Source organism: Sminthopsis crassicaudata, chromosome 5, assembly GCF_048593235.1.
Source record: "Sminthopsis crassicaudata isolate SCR6 chromosome 5, ASM4859323v1, whole genome shotgun sequence".
NCBI classification, from domain to species: domain Eukaryota; kingdom Metazoa; phylum Chordata; class Mammalia; order Dasyuromorphia; family Dasyuridae; genus Sminthopsis; species Sminthopsis crassicaudata.
Genome location: NC_133621.1, coordinates 208,223,319 through 208,245,642, shown reverse-complemented (window position 1 = coordinate 208,245,642; position 22,324 = coordinate 208,223,319). Strand labels below are relative to the sequence as shown.

The 22,324-nt window shown below is 32.7% G+C and overlaps 1 protein-coding gene across 1 annotated transcript in view; it reads left to right on the top strand.

Annotated features, from left to right (window-relative positions):
- Positions 1-22,324, top strand: part of HMGA2 (high mobility group AT-hook 2) — a 189,338-nt gene that overhangs the window by 8,728 nt on the left and 158,286 nt on the right. Inside the window, exon 3 of the mRNA XM_074269719.1 lies at positions 6,833-6,883. Within this exon, the coding sequence (XP_074125820.1) occupies positions 6,833-6,883 (51 nt within the window). The remainder of the gene's footprint in view (positions 1-6,832; positions 6,884-22,324) is intronic.

Sequence of the window (22,324 nt, the reverse complement as noted above, 5' to 3'; positions counted from 1 at the left end):
CTAACTAGTTTATGGCAAACATTCTATATTTATTTTCTGGTTATGGTAATATTTTGTTTTTATAAACAAATTAGGTTCTTTATATTTTGAAATTATTACCTGAGGAAGAAAGAAAATACCCTTTATAAACTTTTCTACTGAAAATGCCTTTAAATAAAATATTTGTTGTCATTACAGAAAAGCTTTTATTTTGACTATTATGTTTCTGCAGTGGAAATTCTTTTTTTCCTCCTATTACTTTATTCTAACAGTAAGATATGAGAGTATAGTGCAAACTTTAACTTGAGAAAATGAATTTCAGGTTAGAGTTTGAGATGTAGTCCACTATCAATTTATAGGAGTGGAAAGTGGGTTATCTACACTTTCTAGTTTCTTTCCTTCCTTTTTAAGAATAAAAAATATGTGGGTTGTTTTTAAGAGGGTTTTTTTTTTCAATTAATGAGAATTTATTTTCTCTTTTTCTCCTCCCCTCCTTGAAGAAAAGAAAATGAAAACCCTTGTAATGAATTTGCATAATCATGTATTACAGGTCTCACAATGGCCATGTTCTAAAATGTAAGTTTCATTTTGAATCTTGAGTACACTCTTTTCTGTCTAGAGAGGGATACCATGCTTCATCACAATTCCCAGAAACTATGGTTGGTTAGTGCATTGATGAGAGTACTTAAGGCTTTCAGTGTTTGCCTTTTCAAACTTGTCAATGCATTGTTTTTTTCCTGAAGTTACAAGTTTCCTAATCTATAAAACTAAAAGGTTTGACCAAATAATCTCAAAGTTATCTTTCTACTTTAAAATTTTCTCTCATTCCAAGGGGAGAATAAGATTGGAAAATCTAAATCTATAATAATCAAAGATATTGTTAACATGGTTTCAAATATACATTAAAAACAAATTTGCCAGAATCTCTTGTTTCTTAAACAACTTTTTATGCACAATATATCATTACTTCAATTTCAAAAACTTATTATACCATGATGCATTATCATTTCATTGATTGGTAAGTCCCTTTCCCCTAGACTTGCTTCCAAAAGCATCAAATTTTGAAGCGTAAAGCAAAAAGAAAAAAAAAATGAAGAAAGAGATGAATAAAGGGAAAAGACTTGCAAAGTCTGTGGGCACTTGCAGAAGAGTTCTAAAACTGTCCTAAAATTTTTGATTTTTTAAAAGGCAAAATTCCTATTTCCCTTTAAAATGAAAAATCTGTATCATAGAGATAAGAATAAATGAGCGGTTAGAGATAATGAATTTAGTTGCTAGCAAAGAACATCATTTACCTACTCTTTTTTGAAAAGTAATATTTTTGGGAAGAATTCAATATAGCAGTGAATGAAAGAGCTAGTGTTATGATCAGTTAAATTTCCAAGCATGTCTGTTTGTAAATGCTACTATTTTGTTGGCCCTTGTGCAGTTTAAATTAGAATGACTGCAAGATAAAGGTTTCAAGCCTCTAAAGAGTTAGCCATAGAAGACAGCTAAATAGTATTTCTTTAAGAAGCAGTCTCAGAAGGGGGTTTCAATTTTCATGTAACATTGATCTGAACTATTAAAGAACACGTTTGCTTTTTCTTTTTTTTTTTTTTTTAAACAATCTGAATGATAATCACGATTTTTCCCTTTAGTTAGTGGTATGAATTTTATTTTTGAGCAGGTTCATTGTCAATAAGATTCTCACTTAAAAATCATAATATTTGTTCTGTTAAAGAAAGGCTGGCCTCTGAACTTCCCAGATCAGATCTTTTCTTTGTGGGGTTTGCTTTCTCTAACTCTAAAATACATTGAAACCCCTTTATAGTATATAGATCAATTATTACATGGGTTCAGTTATACCAAGATTAAACATAGGAACATGCTTGTGAACAGCCAAAAGTACTGTCACCAAAACAACTTCACACAGTAGATCCCACTTTCAAAATTTGAGAACAAAATGGAAGGTAAAAGGCTATTATTTGCTTGTCCTCTTGTTCCAGCAAGGTGGTCAAGCTAATTCATATTAAGAAATTGTCAAATAATTACTTGTGGTAGAAATTAGATATTTAGATGTATAAATGTGTAGATCATCATTTTGCTTGCCTCAATGACAACTATAATAGGAATTCAGTGATTATTTTTAAAATTACATAAAATTTTTAAAAAGCATTAGAAAATTGAAAGAAAAAAATTTTATGTAGTTTCATGAAGAGCTCAACCAAGAGATTGTAATACCCATGGGTCCAGAAATTTTAAAACCATTGTCACTAGACTATATATAATGTGATATATATATAGTTTTTAATTTGTGGAGTAAAACAAGCATTTTCACAACATAATATTACAAAAAAAGATGATTAAGAATAAAGAAATCCTCCCTGAAGTTCTATTCTAATGCATCATGGTATTGAGAAATAAGACTGGGCAATAGAAACAGAGTATCAATAGTCTGATTCATGATGCCTGATATTCCTACATGAATTCAAATGTTTAACATGATTTACATGATTTTCTTTATTTTTATTTTGGCAGTCAAGGAGCCCTGATTTCCTCAATGAGGGCTGATTCTCCTCATGAATTTTTCTGGTTTAAAAAAAAAAATCATCATCTAGTGTTCCACCTTCTAGGGCTAGCTAGGTGGAGCACTAGATAGAGCTCTAGGCCTGGGAGATCTAAATTCAAATCTGGCCTCAATACTTAACTAGGTGTGTGACCGTGGGCAAATCACTTACTTAACCTGTTTACCTCAGTTTCCTCATCTGTAAAATGAGCTGGAGAAGGAAAGGGTGAAAAACTACTTTTGCTGAGAAAATCCAAATGGGATCACCAAGAGCTGGATATGATTGAAATGAGTCAATAACAATAAAGTCAAGCCTTACTTCATCTGGTCCATCAATAACAGATGGGAAGGCATGCCTTCTATTACTAGGTCTTGGTTGCTTGGTAGAACATATATGACTCTCTTCTACTTGGTAAAGGCTTTGCCATTCTGGGGGCATCTTTCTACCAATCTTAGACATGAAAACCAGATGTTAGGGCAAGTTTCTTTATCTAGAGGTGCAGCAATGTGGTACAGTGAATAGAGCATCAGGCCTGGAGTCAGGAAGATTTGAATTCAAATGTGACTGCAGATATTTACTACCTGGGTGACCCTGGGTAAGTCACTTAGCCTTGTTTACTTCACTTTCCTCATCTGTAAAATTAGCCACAGAAGGAAATGGCAAACCCCTCCAATATTTTTGCCAAAAAAGTTCTTAGAGTCATAAGACATCGGACACAAATAAAAACAGCTAAAGAACAACTTTCTCTAGTAAAATATATATGTACATGTAGGGGAATCTGTTAGAAATTAGTAATTGCTCAGCACCATAAAGTACATTAAAAACATTGTTTTCTTACTATAAATACAGAATGCCTCATTTATGAAGGAAAAACCATCTCAATCACAGCTTAAAAAAAATATGTTCACATTGAATTCAAAGAATTGATTGAGATATAGACCAAAGGGGCAATAGAAAAAGTCTAAGGCATATTGCAAAGAATAGAGGAACAACAAAAAAAGAATTTGCCATGAGAAATAGATTTTACAAAAGATTCCTGGGACCAAAGTCTGTCTTTAAAGGCAATTCCTCCCCAGGGAGTTGGAGTAAGATTTGAGATTTCTTTTTGTTTCAATGATATTTTATTTTTCCAAATACATGTAAAGATAGTTTTCAACATTCTTTTTTTTTTTTTTTTTTTTTTTTTTTTTTGCTGAGGCAATTGGGATTAAGTGACTTGCCCAGGGTCATACAGCCAGTCAGCATTAATTTTTATAAAACTTTATGTTTCAATTTTTTTTTCTCTCCCTTCTTTACCTCCCTTCTCTCCAAGACAGTAAGCAATCTGATATAGGTTCCATATTGTTATGTTGTATAAGAAAAATCAAACCAAAAAAGAAAAAAAAATGAGAAAGAAAAAAAGCAAACAAACAATAGCAACAACAAAAGGTAAAAATACTATTCTTCAATCCACATGTTCAGTCTTCATAGTTCTCTCTGGATGCAGATGGCACTTTCCATCACAAGTCGATTGGAATTGCTTTGAATTACCCCATAGTTGAAAAGAGTCAAGTCCATCAAAATAAATCATTATATGTAGATTTGAGATTTCTAATGATTTTCTAGCTATATTTATAGATGCTGACATTCTTGTGGGTTTGGGGAAGTATCTAAAAACATAGAATAATTTTAAATAATTGAAAATTCAGATTCATATTAGGTTTGGTAAAATAAGTAGGGATATTTTTCATGGCATAATTGATCTGTTATAGTAATTGGCAAAATTACCTAACAACTGTGAAATTAAAAGTGGTAGCACAGATTCTTTTTCCATGTACATAATTTGGAAGCACATTCAACTAGATTAATGTTAATCAGTTTAAATTGATGGCAGTAAAATGTAAATCATTACATTTTGGCTCATAAGTTTGTTTCATATTAGTGCTATTTCTTGCATAATAATTTTGGGGAAATATTCTAGGCATATGGAAAGGCTGTTAGTATTTGAAAGTGATACCAGGAATGTGATGCAGATGTAACATAGGAAGTTAGATCCCCTTTGATCTGATTGCTATGATTGATTTAGAAATTAGAGGTACTAAGTAGAAGAAAAAATTGTTTAGGAGACAATACCCTTCCTTTGGTTAATAATTTGTCTTTTAAGTATTTGAATGTATGTATTACTGTGTATCTCAAGTTAATTTGCTTTTTATAAATAGTACAGTAGACATTGGAAAATTTGGAAATGTTATCAGAGAGCATGGTTTGAAAATATTATAGTTGCCAAGGACTAAGAATATTGAATGAGCATGAAAAATTTGGTGACACTTAGATATCTGAACTCTACATGAGTATCTCATCCAAGTAACTTCCATCTTATTTCTAAGTTTATTAATTTATAGTAATGTTTTTTTTAAGATCCTCATATACCCCTAGGCAGTTGCCTCCAGACATCTTCACAAACATTCCATATCCATGTATGTAAATTCCTGAAAAGGCCTTGAGTAATAATAATGATGATGATGATAATGACAACTAATATTTTTATAGCACCTACTATGTGCTAAAGTGTTTAGCAAATATTATCTTATTTGATCCTTACATAAGTCTGGGAGGTAAGTACTGTTATAGATGAGGAAAGTTAAAGATGAGTTGAAGTTCAAAGTCACACAACTAGTCAGAGCAAGTAGATGGTACAGTGGATAGAGCACTGGGTCTAGAGTCAGGAAAACCGGAGTTCAAATTTGGCCTCAGACACTGGGCAAATTACTCAGTTTCTTCATCTGGAAAATGAGCTGGAAAAGGAAATGGTCAACCATTCCATTATCTTTGCCAAGAAAACTCCCCAAAGAGTCACAAAGAGTTGGGCATGACTGAAAAACAAGAAAGACTGATGATATTACAATAATTGCTTTTGTAAGTAAACATTTACAAGGGTCCTGTTGCATTGTGTTCCTATCTTAGGGAATAGCAATTTTCTTGTCAAAGAAACTAAGTGATCATTTGAAGCTCTTTTCTTTATCCTTGGATCCTTAAATACCCTGTTGGGTAGATTACATTGGCAAGAATACAAAACATATTCTTATATGGTTTCAAGAACATTTATCTTTTTTTTTTTTTCCTGAGGCAATTGGGGGTTAAGGGACTTGCCCACGGTTACACAGCTAGGAAGTGTTAAGTGTCTGTGATCAAATTTGAACTCAAGTCCTCCCTGACTTCAGGGCTGATGCTCTATCCACTGTGCCATCTAGCTGCCCCAACATTTATCTTTTGAAAGAAATGCTTATGTTTTTAATAAAATAGCAAGCATTTATAAAGTTCTTTATAAAATACACTATATACATTATGTCATCTGAGCCTTAAAATAACCCAGTGAAACATGCTAGAGGTATCATCCCCATTTTTCAGATGAAGAAACTGAAACTCAAAGTGTAAATTTGTCCATGGTCATACATTTAGTCAGCACTGAAGTATAAATTTCAACATGTCTTCCTGACTCCTAATCGAATACCTCATCTACTATTATGCCATCCTGTGTGTTCTCTCTGTCTCTATTTATTTATCTATCTGCCTATCTCTCCCCCCTCTGTCTCTATCTCCGTCTCAGCTCTGTCTGTCTTTCTTCTCTCTTTATGTTTCTCTTTCCTCTCTCTTTCTCTGTCATCTCTCTCCCTTCTCTCTGTGTGTCTTTGTTTCTCCTTTCCCCATGTGGATAAATATGCACACATATACATATATATATATATATATATATACATATAAGCATGTATATATACATACATATGCATTGCATATGTATCTATGGGTTGCATGTCTGCTTATATAGTCATATGCTTAAATTATTACACATATGTGTATATATAATATATGTAAACTATCTTTTTAATATCTTTTCAGTATCTATATTTTGTTCAGTCAAGATTCTGGAGGAAAAAATGTTAAGAACTTAAGGAACATTTGATTTTTATGAATAATGTAATAAAAGATTTGAAAGAAAAATCTTTTCATTATAGATTGAGAAATGAAAGCCAAATAGTGTATGCTCAATTACTTTTTACTTCTTTTCATTCACTTTGAGGAAGATCATAGTCTTTATATTTCATAATAGAGGTTAAAGTCTCTCTTGAACACTTTTTTTTGAAATGAGGGTAGTTGGAATTTATTCAAAGATAAGTATTGGGGCAGAAAACAAAGAGCTTTTGAACCAGCCATTCAGCTCATCAATGAACATAGAATAACACTGGACAATATTTCACATGTCCAAATATTACTAAACTGTGCCAGGATGTTAACCATTTATTTGGATTTCATCCTTTCCCCCCCAGAAAGCAGAAGCCACTGGAGAAAAACGACCAAGAGGCAGACCCAGGAAATGGGTAAGTAATAAAATTCCAGTTCTATTTTCTTATCTTTTGACTTCTCAGAAAGAACTCTTGGTATGTTGAGCAATTGGCAGTGGGAGGAGATATACAATTCTTTATGTGGATTTTTTTTTTGGATCTCTTTTTTATTATGATATTTTATTTATTATCAATTGTATAAGGATGACTAATTCCAAAAAATATACGTTCCTGTACATTTGTTTCATTTTACCATTTTCCTCTTCTGAGCATCTATATAATTGTTCTTCCTTCTTCCCATTCCTGGTAAGGACTCAGGCTGTATCTCAGAGTCATTGCCTTAACTGAATACATGTGGCAATATAATCAACACAGAAAGATTATTTTCATTCTAAGAGGCTCTGTTTATACACTCTTTTGCCCTCCCTCACTTAATAGTGTTGATTTATGTGGATTTCTATCTTTCATTTTCTTCTGATTTTGTGAATCTGAGTAGTAGGCAATAAAGTATCACAAACAAACTTCTTAGTTTTAGATCTAGTAGCTCTAAGGACATTTATTTTCTGAGAGTGATGACTTTATATCTCAACAACATGAAAGGGACCTCTACTCTTTATTCAAAGCAGGATAACAATGAGATAGATCACTTGGTCTGTCAATGAACCACAAAAGTTAAAAGGATAATAGGAAATGCAGGAATTTGATTTTAATGGTGCTAAAAGTCAAATAGTATGGTTATAATTTTGAGACTTTTTTGATATGTAAAGCTTTATTATAAATGCAACTCATTTCCAATAAGGTATGTTTTTTTCAAATTTGTCTTGAAATAAGACATTAATTTTTAATGTTATTTCCCTGAGAGAGAGTTGCTGCACATTTAATTTAAGTACCTTTGTGTTATGACTATATGCAGATTTCTGATCTGTGAGACTCAAAATTCATTCAGTTCACAAAAGATTGTAGTAAATATAGGAATTTCTCCTACAGATCTTTTTACTCCTTTTCAGTTGCTATTTCCCATATTTCCCCTTTCTATCTTTCCAATGGAATTAAGAAGAACCTCACCAAAAAGTATCTAAAGTCCATTACTTAATAAAGAAGATATCATCTATGATACGTTTTTCAGTGATTTTTTTCAAGATGTTCTTCCTCCATCCTGTTTTTTTTTCTTCCTCCTGGCTATTTCTGCCTATATTTTACTTATGTTATACATTTTAATCTCTTTGTAATTGCAATCTTCTTTTTGCCATCCTTCTAAGAAGTAAAACATGGAGTAATTTGTCTTAAAATTTTTTTCTGTTATTTTAGACATAAAGATTCTATGCTTCTGAAATCTTGGCTTTTTCTTATCTTCATGCTGGGTTAAGATATCAAAAACTTTATGTATCATTGAAATGCTTGTACTACAAGATTTTGTGAGAACATCTGAGCTATTCTTGTTATTAACTTCAGTAAGATGTGACTCCTCACTGTTGGCTAAGAATGGAAAGAATCGTGTTATAGATTATTGAAAATCTCACTTAGTCTCCTTGAAGATTTTTTTTTACATAAAAAAGAAAATAAAAGGAAATTGTGCATTTGTTTATAGATGAATACTTTGGGTTTACACTTCTTAAATTAGCAGGAATGTGGTGCCAGTAAATGAGAGATTAAATTTAGTGAAATCCTTTGGTGAACAACTTTCTCTGAAGTAAATTATTGACTTTTCCATAGAAAACAAACTTGTATTTTGTAGCAAATTTAATTGTTTCCAATAGTGCCATTCACTTATTTCCTTATATTAGAGGTATATGTTTTAAAGTCAATGGTTTTACATGACTCAATACTTTGGAAACCAACGTTTTTTCCTTTTTATTCCTCTAATGCTTACTAAAATCCATTTGCTTTTAAAAATACATCTTACAAATCATTTGTATTAATGGCTTAATGTAATAGGATGGGTATGAAATGTATGGGATTTCTTCTAATATGTCTTTTTACTGCTTTTGGGTTTCAAGTCTAGTCTTTTGTTGCCCTAAATGCAACTCACATTACTTTTATTGGTAAAGAAAATATTATTATTATTGTGAACTATTTGAGGTTAGAATATTTTTGATTGATTGGTTGATTGGTTCTTGTCTATTGTTCTTGAAGAAGACCAAAATGACATCACTATGTTAGAGTCAAGTTAGTGTATAAAGAAAGCAGGGCATGATTGTTCAGTTGCCTTTTTTCACATATATTTATATTGTGAAAAAATAAGTTGGACTACCTTCAATCCTTCCTTCAGTATGCAGTGAATGAGACTGCATTCAAGTCATTAACATGTCTACCTAAGTGGGATATAAAAGGTAAGCCACAAATTTTAAGTTCTATCTGTTCCCAGCTTGTACCATAAATTATCTAGGTATTCTGTCATGCCTTCAGTAAATCATTACTGAGTATCCTTGAACCAAAAAATTATCAATTACTACTGTGTAGCTTATTTTCGCTTGGAAATAAAGAATAGAACCATTTACATCTGACCATTATTTTCTGAAGTTTGCAACCCTTCCTAGTAAGTATGGAGTTTTTGTGTCATATGTTGTTCATCAAACTGAAAAGTAGTGGTTTTGTTGTTTCCTTCAATACGGACATGCAAAAATGGACTGGTTAGCAGACCACTGTCGAATTCCAGTAGCTAGAACTTCTGCCGGTTCAAATTAGGCATTTAACCTTGATAATTCTCAGTTTTTGCCTAGAAAAAATTCTATCTTGTGTTTTTGTTAGTGATGCACTATGTTTAGAAATACTTATTGAGTAAAGCCAAAGGGGAAAAATGAGTGGAATTAAGAAAATGGTTTAACTAGCAGAATGCTATCACCAGAATGCTATCACCACTTTGCCAAAACAACTCACATTTTAAACTGAAAAACAAGGTAATATACAGTGAATTCATGGAAATAAGAGATGCTTTTCAATGCTTTATATGGAGTGTTTTTGTTTTTGTTTATTGTTGGATTTATGGTGGTGTTGTTTTTGTTTTTGTTTTTGTTTTTTGAGGGGAAAGAAAATTAACAATAGAGGGGAAATGCTCTTAAGTTAGAATTTAGTGGTTTTAATAGAAAACAAATAGCATCATAGAAGATACTATGGTTGACCCAGAAACTGATCCAAAAGACTATAGTCTGAAGCTTAACTTCAGTCATTACAAAGTTACTAACAAACATCAGTTGCTTCCACAAGTTACTACTTTTCCCTTTAATTTGGCAAATGGGTGTATACTGTATATTGATTGAAAAGTAGGCATTTCCATTACATTTATTAGCAACCATCTCTTTTTGGGGGGTTAGTTGTTCTTTCATTTGAGAATTGTGATACAGGAAAGTGATGTAATTTTATTTGGTAGTTAAACTTGTGAAGTTTCTGATAATACAATAAGGACTTTTTGTTTTTCCCATTTTGCAGAAATCCAGATATTTGGATGACATATTGGAAGAGGGGATGGATAGAGGACTAAATAAAGAATTATAATGAAATCTATTATAAATCAGTTAGATTGAAAACTCCTTCAAATGTCACCAACATGATATTTCTCCTAAAAAACACAAGCTTCCACTTATTGGAGAAAATTAAAACTTGATTTTTGAGGTTGAAGCATTAAAAGTGTATTTAGATTACTATTTCTATCTATTCCAGATATTTGTAACTTTTTCTTCCTTTTCTAGCATTTTTGATGTAATATCCACATTATTTAAACTCACATATGACTGGAGCCTTCAGAAAGGACTATCCAATGGTACTTGCAGATACATTGGTATTGTAATAGATTTGCAAGTAAAAAAACAATTTTTGATATAAAAAAAGCAGTTATGGTAGCAGAGTATAGAAAGGTGAAACCATTTTTCTTCACCATTGGAAACTTAAGAAAATCATATTTGAAAAAGTAGAGTTCTCTTTAAAGCATAAGACTTTCTAAGTGAATCACACAATTATTAAAATACCAATCTCCTAATGCATTCAATCTGTACATAATAGTAAAAATTTTATTTTATAGTCACCCTTACTCTTTACAAAGCTTAATAATAAAACAATACTTTGAAAACCCAACTCTAATCCTATAGAAAGGGGGGGGGGAGGAGAAAAAAGGGAGGAGGAAAAGGAGAAGGAGGAAGAGAGGCAGAGACAGAGAGAGTTTTAAAAAATGATTTGTACCATGTACTAAACATGTACTAAATGTTAATATATTTAAGATAAAATTAGGATTTTAGAATTAGGATAAAAAGAAAATTAATTCTACTTAGGATGTAATAATTTAATTTGCCTTTCATTGTGCCCATATAAAAGTTTATTTAAAAATTTTAATATTGAGGTGCTTATATTTCATGTTTTGAAAAAAACTTTTTAAAAAATGAACAATTTCCTGGGTTGTTAAGCTACCCATTCTTTGTATTCCAATTCATTTCTTAATGGCTGAGTGCTATCCAGCAGTTGAGTTTCATGAAGGAAAGAGCACATCAAGGACTGCTCTGGAAAGGATACTATATTGCCATAATAATTATATGGTCTTTAAAAACCACAATTTTATTACAATATATTGTGGCTTATAAATGTTATTTTGTTTTGTTTTTGCCAGTGATGACTAGATAGTTGATTGTTTTTGGAAAAGTGCTTCAGATAAATGTCCCGGTTTGTTTTACAACATCATCATAGCAATACAAATCTGACAACAAGATTTATTTGTCTTTTTTTCTCTTTCCTGACAATTACCAGCATCTTGAAATTCCTTAACAATTTTTGGGTAAATAGTATTCAAAATTTGCTCTATGGAATTTGAGTGTTTGAAAGGTAGCATTTAATGTCTCTTACAATAGTGAGGAGAGGGGGCAGCTAGGTGGCGCAGTGGATAGAGCACAAGCCTTGAATTCAGGAGGACCTGAGTTCAAATCTGGTCTCAGACACTTAACACTTCCTAGCTGTGTGACCCTGGGCAAGTCACTTAACCCTAGCCTCCCCCAAAAAAAAATAGTGAGAACTATTGTGCTATATTTAAGAATGGTATAAATTTTAAAACTATTTTATCTTCATTCACTGCTCTATTTTAAATCTCTATGACTGGATGTTGAATAATGAATTGAGAAATTAAAATTTCTTATTAAAATGAATTAAAATTTGACAGTGGCCATTTTGTCTACCAAGTAACATTTCATAAAGTTTAAATGTTCATATTCAGAATTTAAGTAAACTCTAAAGGGCAGCTAGGTGGCGCAGTGGATAGAGCACCACCCCTGAATTCAGGAGGACCAGAGTTCAAATTTGGTCTCAGACACTTAACACTTCCTAGCTGTGTGACCCTGGGCAAGTCACTTAACCCCAGCCTCAGGAGGGGGGAAAAAAAAGAAAAATCTAAGTAGTCAAATGCTTTTGAATAAAGTTATTGATTTTACCCATCTTTTCCTTTCCTCATATTTAAATAAGGAAAAGTGATGCTGCTTTGTTGAACATGAACATCCTGTAGATAACTAATGGTTGTAAAGCACTTTATGGTTAAGACATTTTTAAAAGCTTTATTGCTTTAACTCTATTATCCGGGGACTGATTATTCAGTTTGTAGATTATCCAGTTCCTTCCACTCTTTTTCTCATCTCTCCTGTTGCCTGCCCTTTGGCCATTTCCCTGCTTGTTAGTGCTTCCACCAGATGGTTGGCAAGGTCAGGAATAGGAGATGAGAAAAACGAAAAATAATTTTACTACTTGTTAGCGTTCTGGTAAAAGATTTGGTAGGGAAATAGATCAACATTAATGGTATACAGGAGCTTTTCATATTATTTGTACATTTAATTAACCCATACTATTTCAATTCTATCTTATTTCTAGATTTTAGGCTATTTAATGACAAGGATTTAAAGTATCAATGTATGTCTGTGTATGTGTGTAACTATCTATGTATGTTATTGCTTTTTTCTAGGATGTTTTACTTAGTTTTCTGCTAAATATCTTTTTTTTTTTTTTTTTTTTTTTTTTTTTTTTGGAGGCTGGGGTTAAGTGACTTGCCCAGGGTCACACAGCTAGGAAGTGTTAAGTGTCTGAGATCACATTTGAACTCGGGTCCTCCTGAATTCAGGGCTGGTGCTCTATCCACTGCACCACCTAGCTGCCCCCTCTGCTAAATATCTTCAATGTTATTCAGATCTAAGTAGGAGAATCCCAGTGGCATTGTTGAGTAAAGAAGAAAAAGACAAGATCTATTTAATATTGCCTGTGTTCAAATTCCAAACAGTTTTACTAATTCTATTTTTGTTTGTAGTGATATATTAGTGAAATATTAGTTATCAATAATTTATCAAATATCTTAATAAAATTATTAACTAAACATTAAAATTGATAATTATATATAGTGCCTTAAGATTCACATATACTCCCACTATCAGCCTAGTGAAGGAGGTTGGTTTAATGGAAAGAGTAGCATCTTGGGATTCATGAAGAAAGAAAGACTTAATCTTCTATAATAATCTTGGGTAAATCATTTCATCTCTTTCAACTCTAATTTCAATCAATTAAATAAAAAGCAATAATCAAGAACCTGCCACTTAATAACAATAGTAATAGTAATTGGCATTTATATCACACTAAAATTTGAAAAGAAAGTAGCTTGTGCTTGTTATCTTGTCCAATCTGAAGTCTCTGGTGCTATGTAAAATACTGTATAAATGGAATTAAGGAAATATCTTTTTCCTTATAAATAAGGAAGGTCATAGATACAAAAGATGTATTAAACAAACATCAGGCAATGAGCAACTACCTAAAATAAAACTGTCAATAAAGCCAAAAAGGCATATTTTCTGTGACTTTTGTAGCTATTCTACTTAGCCATTTAAGTTCGGTGCTAAGACTTTAAAGCTGAAGTGGAAATTGTATGTAAGTACATCATGTTGTGAAGTCTTTAAGATCCTTATAGCATTCAATATTTATTCAGCAAACATATCGAATGATCCTTCTATGTGGAGAGTACTATGTGATGGGAGGTAAATATTCCCTATTGAATTTTTATTAACAGTAGAGATTTTCAGGAATATCTTCTGTGATTTTTTTTTAAGTCCTGCCAGTGTGCTCAGGCCCTTTCCTTTGTAGTTTCTAAGGCCAGATTCTAATGTGCCCCCCATGCCAACATAGCATTTGTATATATCAGCAGCTTCAGTCAAGTCTCCTAAAGGACTTGGGATCAAGGAACTCCTACATAGCTAAATTTTGAAGGTGTAGATAAGAAATTCAGGCTCACTGAGCTATAGTTCTACTAATTTTATTCAATCAAGGATAATCAGCCAAAATAAAGAGGGTCCTTTATAGATGAAACATAAAATAGGAAATCCTGAGGCTCTCAAATTTATGAGCCAATGAGTGTATCTTTATCTATTGTTTGAATTTTTTCCTCCACAACTTATTTGATTATGTAATGTTATACTTCTTTTAAATCTTTAATGGATTAAATCTTTAATAGATCTATTAAACAGGTCAACTCATCTATTCAGCCTATTTGATTTTTATTCACATACACCTTTAAATCTTGTACAGAGGATCTACCAATGTATTGGAGAGCCTCTGGGTCTTTGAACATTGAGTGATTATCGGTGCCCAAGATGGGCTTTTATTCCTTTATTCCTTTCTCACTCTTTTAAGGAGGATTGTGAATAGGTTTCCTTACATTAAAGCTTTTTTACTTGAATCCTGGAGATAGTATTCAACTTTCCAAAATAGCTGCATCCTTCATCTTAAAGCATTTCAGTGACAGATTTGGCTTATTTAGGGGTAGGGAGAAATGATAGCTTGACTTCTTTGTTTTTCATGTGGAAAAGAGTTAGGAGTTTTGGTCGACTGCAAGTTAAATAAAGTTAATAGTGTGACGTGGGTCTAAAAAAAGTACCTTAATAAAAATAAGCATAGAGTAGAGAACAAAGAGGAATTATAGTTCCACTCCACATTGGTTAGATAACCTGTGTACCATATTTTATGAGAAACAACAAAGAAGTTGAGAGGAATTGATACCATATCATTTGAAGTATACTTGAAAGAACTAGGAATGTTTGGATGAGAGATTTACAATGTACATGATTGTTGTCTTCAGACATTTCAAAGGCTAACCAATAGAAGAAGGATTAGACTTATTCCATATTCCTTCAGACTAAATATCTAGGAACATCAGGTAGAAATTCTGAGGAGGCAGATATTAGCTCAATATGAGAAAGATTAAAAAATAAAGTGATTTGAAAATGCAATCAATGAACTTTTTGAGGATGTGAGTTCTCTATCACTGAGGTGTTTGAACAGAGATTGATTGGATAGCCAGTTATCAGAAATGTCGTTGAGGGAATTCCTGCTTTGAAGTGGGTGGAAGTGTAAATTACCACTAACATTCCTTCCAACTCTAAGATTTCATTATTCTCTTTCTCACACCCCCAGAAAATGATTTTTACTAGTTTTATCCCATATGTGTAGAACGCCTGTGGGTCAGTTTGATAGAAACAAATATTTGCCTTTGTTTCAAAGATGCTTCTTTTTTAATATAAAGAATCTACTGGTGGGATAAAATGAATATGCATCAGGGAACACAACATTTTTTAAGGAATTAAAAAGCAAAATCACACAAAGAGAGAGCAATAAGAAGGCACATCCTGAATATGAGTAGTCTACAAAATGTAACAACAAAAGGAAATCTGAAGAACTTTAGTAAAGAATACTCTCAGAGAAATGTATGATTAAACAGATGGGTGAAGGGGTCATGCAGAAAAAGTGAGGGGTAATAGTAGTGCAATCAGCTTGTTCCACTGGTATCCTTGCATGTCAGCAGAAAGGAAGATCCAGATCATCTTAGGTGGCCTCTATGGTAAACTAATGGTAAGAAAGATGAAGTGCATAGGATAGGCAGGCATGGACAGGTTGTCCACATTGATGAGATCACTGATTCCTGTGAGAATTACACTGTGGCCTGCTTTGCATTGTTCTAGTTGTATATCTGTACAAAGTTTTCCTTTAATCCTCATCATTTAAAAAAATTAACAAATAAAAGACAAATATCTGCTAGAGATGGAACAAAGAATTTTCTTTACAAGATTCCTTTTGAGAACTTTGTGTAGAACTTAAAAGACAGTTAACTAAAGGGACATGACTTGCTAATTTCACTTGAAAAATCTAGCACTTCCTGTTTATTTCACAGAATGAATACATATTCCACAATCTGAATAACAGAGCTCATGGGCTAGATCTCATAATTTAGAAGTTTAAGTATTAACATTACCAATAAAGGAAGAGAAGATCTGCCAAGTTCCTGGACAATCCAAATATTTTCAGTCTTTAGGGAGTACCCTATTATAGGAATCACAAAGGCTCAGTGAAGAGGTAAATGACTAAAAGAACAGCCATATGTGGAGGAGCATGTAATCATACGGTTATAGCTCACAATGTTTGTCAGCTTTCAAGCATTATACAAATGTTAGCTAATGCTTTTTTTTATACTATTATTAATCTTTTGTTTTTCACTCTTCAAAATGATTCTAAATTTTATGAAGATTCTTATCTCCTTGGTTTGTGGATCTCAAGTATGGGGGTACTTAAAGAAATATAATTTCCTTAATTATAATGAGGAGGAACTGTCAATCTTCTCTTTTTCATCTTTGTTATTATTCACTCAGTTTGTCCAGTTCTAATGTGTCCTTGATTTCTTGATGGAAAAGTGATCTTTTTATTGTGCTTTTGAAGTGCTGGGGCCACTTCTTGATAAATTTGAGTTTATGACATGGCCATCTGGGTGTTTCCTGGTTTTATCCCTGGAGGCTGACATTTCTGTAAGTGGCACTGTTCACAATGCTGAACGTAAATTCATTTGCCTTATGGTCCAACAATCTTATTATGTACTTATGGTTTTATTTTTCTTTTAAGAGCAGAAACAGTCATGTTTTCTCTTATTCTCTAGCTCTCCTCAATCCCTTATTCTTCCCTTCTACCTTTAGACTTGTGAAGTTGGATATATACTTCTCACATATATGGATGAAACCATCTCTTTCCCAACCCTAACTCCCCACCCCTTATAATTCCTTTCATAGCAATGGTATAGAGCTTAATGGTGTTTATTGGACATTTTTGACATTCTGTTTGGATTTTCCATTTTAAGTGTATTCATTTCCAGACCGTCAAACTAGAGGAATGGTTGAGATCTGTGTATTTTGTTTAATAACAGTCTTTCTGTGGTGATAGCCTACTTTTGTGGCCATTAAAATTTATCAATGAATCAGCCAGGTTTAGGATTTTATGCTTTACATCCTGTCTGTTGAGAATAATTGCTGAGATACTCAAACTTATTAAAATCTGTAGTTTCTTATACACAATAAAATGGTGACTTTTTCCTATGTGAAATCTTAATCTGCTTTGACTGTTAGATCCATTATTCCAATAGAGATCAACAGAGCCTTTTTCAACTTATAATACAAAGATATATGTGAACTTCACTATTATGATCTTATCATACTTGTCTGAACATTCTGGGGGTTTTCTTGGTATTCCCAGGGATCTAATTCATCCTTTTGACACACAGTGTTTCCTGCTAATGATAGTTAAGTACCTTGAGAAAGATGATGTGAGCGGCTTTCCATAGTTGACTTTATTGGGACCTTTCAAGTCCTCATAGTATTATATAATTATGAGTGATAAATGTCTGTATTAACATAGTGCAAAAACATTTTTTGTTTGGTTGTTTTTTTCCTGATTGGGTTGGATATTGTGCACCAAAAAAATGTTAAAGCTTCAGCATTTTATTTTAGCTAATTATGTTATTATGAAAATATTTAATCTAATGAAAGTAACTTAACCTTTACATTGCCAAGACACTTTCTTTTAAGCATTTGAACATATTTGAATAGATGCTTATAAATATATAAAATTTGATGGTATATAGAACCTTAAAACTAGAAAGAATGCAAATTTTATGTAATATAGAAACATTGCTCATTTTGACAGAGACAAACTATGTGTGTATATGCTTACAGATAATATGTATAATGTATATATACATATGCATGCACACATGTATATATACACATATATATCATATGTGTGCATAGAGTATATACAATTGATATATTTATATGCATGTATTTCTATCTATCTATATGTACATGTATTTCTCCTAATTCTCTGGACTAGTTTCCATACCTATTAACTAATAAGTTTTGAATAAATGATCTCTAAAATTTTTTCCAGCTTGATTTAACCATCATTTTTTAAAAATTATTTTTATAATAGTTTTTATTTATCAAAATATATACAAAGATAATTTTCAGCATTCACTTGTGATTAACCATCATGCTTTAAAACATCTCTTTGGAGGGTGATTTTACAAACACTCTTAATAATCAGTTCAGAGTTTAACAACTCTTACGGTGAGATAGTTCTTTATGTCTAAGCAAAATCCCTCCTAATATAGCTTTGAGTCTATTTCCTCTTGTTCTGTTCTTACAGAGATAGAGAACAGCTGGTTGCTAACCTCTGTAAAATAAATCATGCTATTTATGAAAATTTAGTAAGGCGCTCCCTCAGCCTTCTCTTCTTCATGTTAACGTTCCCAGTTTTTAAACCTTTTTTTTTTTTCTTATACGCTCTATTTTCCAAATTGTTAATCATCATTCCAAATATAGTCAACATTCTAAAACATAATGGAAAAATCTTCAGCATGTTAGAAACCCAGTTGAATTAAAGGATGGTCAACTGTAGATCCTATATAACATGGATGATCATTTTATATGTCCCTTCTCCAAGAGATCCATCCCTTCTAAGTAGAAAAAAAGGGGGAGGGGGGAAGATTCAGGAAAACTAAACAATATATTTTGGGACTTAAGGTGCTGTTCCACAACCATGTCCTCCACTTTAGCAAAGGAAAAAAAGGTAGAGGGCAGCAAGGTGAATTCTCATTACTCTTATTTGGGGACCAAACTTAGTCATTATAATATCACAGCATTCTTTGTGGATTTTTGTTGTTTTTCTTATTTGTTGCATTTAAATCACCATAATCATTATGTATATTGTTCTGCTTCTGCTAACTCGATTTTGAATCAATTCATATATGTTTCTCCATGTTTCTCTGCATAATGTGCTACAGTCTGTTTAGTCCCTTCCCAATTGATGGTCCTCTACTTCGTTTTCAATTCTTTTCTCCTGTAAAACACTGCTGTTCAGAAACTCTGTCAAAGCATGGCAAAAGACCTCTTTGATACAGGTAGTGAGAATTAATTAGAACAGGGCTGATCTTAGAGAAAAGACAATTTTACAATAGCTCTGAGAAAACAATAACATACTGACACTATTGTAGAAAGTTTAAAAAGCAGATTTTTATAATTTTCTACATGTTGTGTATAGGAAGAGAGGAAATTATGGTGGAATGTGTTATAGGGGGAAACTGAGAAGAGGAAACAGAGTTTCCTATTTGAAATCAGTTATCTGCTGTAGGCAAATGAGGGGGTAAGCAAGCCAAACAAGAAATAGCAATGCTCTCAAGCTTTTTTTAAAATGTGCTATAGTTTTTATGAAGTGTTGCATGTGTTGGTATAAAGAATTCATAGTCATTCAGATCAATAATGTATTGATCTTTTGGTTTTCATGATCCCATTTTCAGTATTAATTGTAGAGCTCAAAGCATGCCAGTTTCAATAGGGGAAAGTGATTTTTTCCTAAGCACTGAACAAAAGTTATTTGGCCAGATTGATCATTTTATTGAAACTCTTATGGTAATATTAAATCTGATAGGAGAAAACTTGAAAAACAGTGTTGTCTTGTTTTGGTTTTGGTTTTGTTTTAATCAAGGTGGGTTATTACTAGTATGTATTGTGGAATTGTGGAAATTGTGGAAAGGAATTATGGAAAGCTGCACTGAAGTGAGGGATATAGCCTATTGCATTGTCTCCTGTCTCTCTCTCTCAATATATTATTCATCTCTTTTACTGTCTTTCTATTCCCCAGTCCTGTTTTAATGTTTTTCTTTCTACTTCTTTCAACTCTACTCAATATTTCCCTAAGCTACTTCATTTTAAAATATCATTTTTAAAAGTAAGAATCATCTTTTTTTTTATTTCTCAGGCATGGATCTCTGGGGTCTCTGTTAAAAATAAAGACGTGTACATTCTTTACCTTCTCCATACAGTTCCTTTTTTGCTTTAAGATGTAAGTGAGGCACCATTATCTGTATGAAACTTTTCTTGACCATCTCTTCCTATCCTAACTACTAGTGCCCTCCTTCCAAAACTGCCTTGCATTTAACTACTTTGTATATATATTTGTATTTTTCACTTTGTATGTTTGCTGTATTTGGACTATTTCACCAATTAGAATATAAATTCTTTAAGAATAGGGATTATTAGGGATTATTTCATTCTTAGTAATTAAACTCAGCATCTGGCATATAGTAGATACTTAATAAATACTTGTTGACTGATTGATAGTAACTTCACAATATCACCCTTTGGTGTGTGTAGGTGCTTTCATGTAAGGCGTTTTTACCATGGAGGAACTGCAAAACAAATATTTGAGGGTCAATGACCTGGATGATAGAATGAATGAACATTATCTTTAGTCATCTAAAAGAATATATTTTTTCTTATGCTGTTAGATTTCACAATTCAGGACTCTCCCAGAGAGCCTATAGATGTTCTTGGAAATCTCAGTGCCTGTTTCCATTTGCCATAAAGAAGTGAAACCTCTTTTTACAGATGTAGAAATATTTTCAGGGTTCTCTGTTGTTTTAATCCTCCAGGTTGGATTATCCCAGCTTCAGGATATAGCCCAAGTTCTGTCATTTGACCTTAGTCTACCTTGAGGAAATATTAAACAATGGGTGTTATTTTTAAATTCTTAAGTTATTTTCTGATTTTTTTTTTTTGGATATTGACAGTGCTTTCTAAATGTGCCTTCAGTATATTAATTGTATCTGTATTTATGTAATTTAATTACATCATTGATATCATGTTGCAAAGTATGATAGTTCAAAAATGGAACCAGCAAACAAAGGAATGCCCTCTAGCCAGCATGATACCTTGTACATAGTAGGTTCTTAATAAATGCTAAATGGGAGCAGCTAGGTGGTGCAGTGGATAGAGCACCAGCCTTGAAGTTAGGAGGACCTGAGTTCAAATCTAGCCTCAAACACTCAGCACTTCCTAGCTGTGTGACTTTGAGCAAGTCACTTAACCCCAATTGCCTCAGCAAAAAAAAAAAAAATGCTGAATGGATATTATTTTATTAAGAAAAGTGAAGTGTAATCTAGTATTGTTGGATCAACTCCATTAATATGAATTTATAGCTTGTAATATGGTCTGTCCAGTAACTCTTTAAAAGTTTGATTGTTTTTAACTTATGTCTACAAAATTATAGGAGGCACTAGCAATTGTTTTACTTTAAATCATTAAGGAAGCTTGCATTATATCTTGTCAATGCAGTGGTCATTTGACCTGGCTAACTAATATGTCCCAAGGCAACTACCTGCCTTGGAAGATGAACTTTTTGACAATTCATTTACATTAAAGTAATTGAACCATTAACATAACTGGAATGTGAAAATATATAAAGGATCCAGAGAATTGTGTTGAATTCAGCAAACAATTTTTAGTGTCTACTATTGCACAGAGCATGGGATAGAGAAGGAGGGGAGAGGCAAGGGAAGGAAAAGAGAGGAGACAGAAAGAGAGAGGGCAAGGAGGAAGAGAGAGAAGAGGTTACAGAAGAGAGAAAGAATATAGGAGGGATAGAGGGAGAGGGGGGAGGGAGGGAGGGAAGGAAAAGAAGAGAGAAAAGGAGAGAGAGAGAGAGAGTGGGAAGGAGAAAGAGTGCTAGAGAGAGAGCATTATGATGAAGTGGACAGCAATCTAATCTCAAAGATAAGGAGGCCCTGAATTCAAGTCTGCCTCTGATTAATGCTGTTATGTGATCCTGTGCAAGTCATTGTAGTGCTGTAGATAGTTCTAAAGAAACTCTTTAAATTGTAGAGAAGGAACCAACATGCACTAGTCCTCTGCCAGTTCCTCACCCAGGTGCTGTCTATATCAGTGAAATCATGGTCAAGCCTTTATTCCTATGTTTAAGGCACCCTGTTAAACACAACAAAGATGAAGACAAAAACAAACCAACAAAAAATAGTCCCTACCTTAAAGGAACTAACATGCTCCTGGGGGGATACAACAGATACAGAAATGTCTGTGCAACACAATTTGAGAAGTGTGATAGAGCATAAATACTCGAAGATCAAGGAAAGTTATATGGAAGAGGTGGTAACTTAGAAACTCTTTAGAGGTATCCTTTCATTTTAAAGAAATTATTTTATCTAAATTTAATAAAATAATTGAATTCACTAAGCATTTTTAAAAGCCCTACAGATTGTTGTGCTGTATGCTAAGCACTGCAGCTGTTGAATATAGTTAAGACTGCAAATAAGTCTACCTTCATGGGACTTACTGTCTAGAGATTGGCAATGATTAGTCACAAACC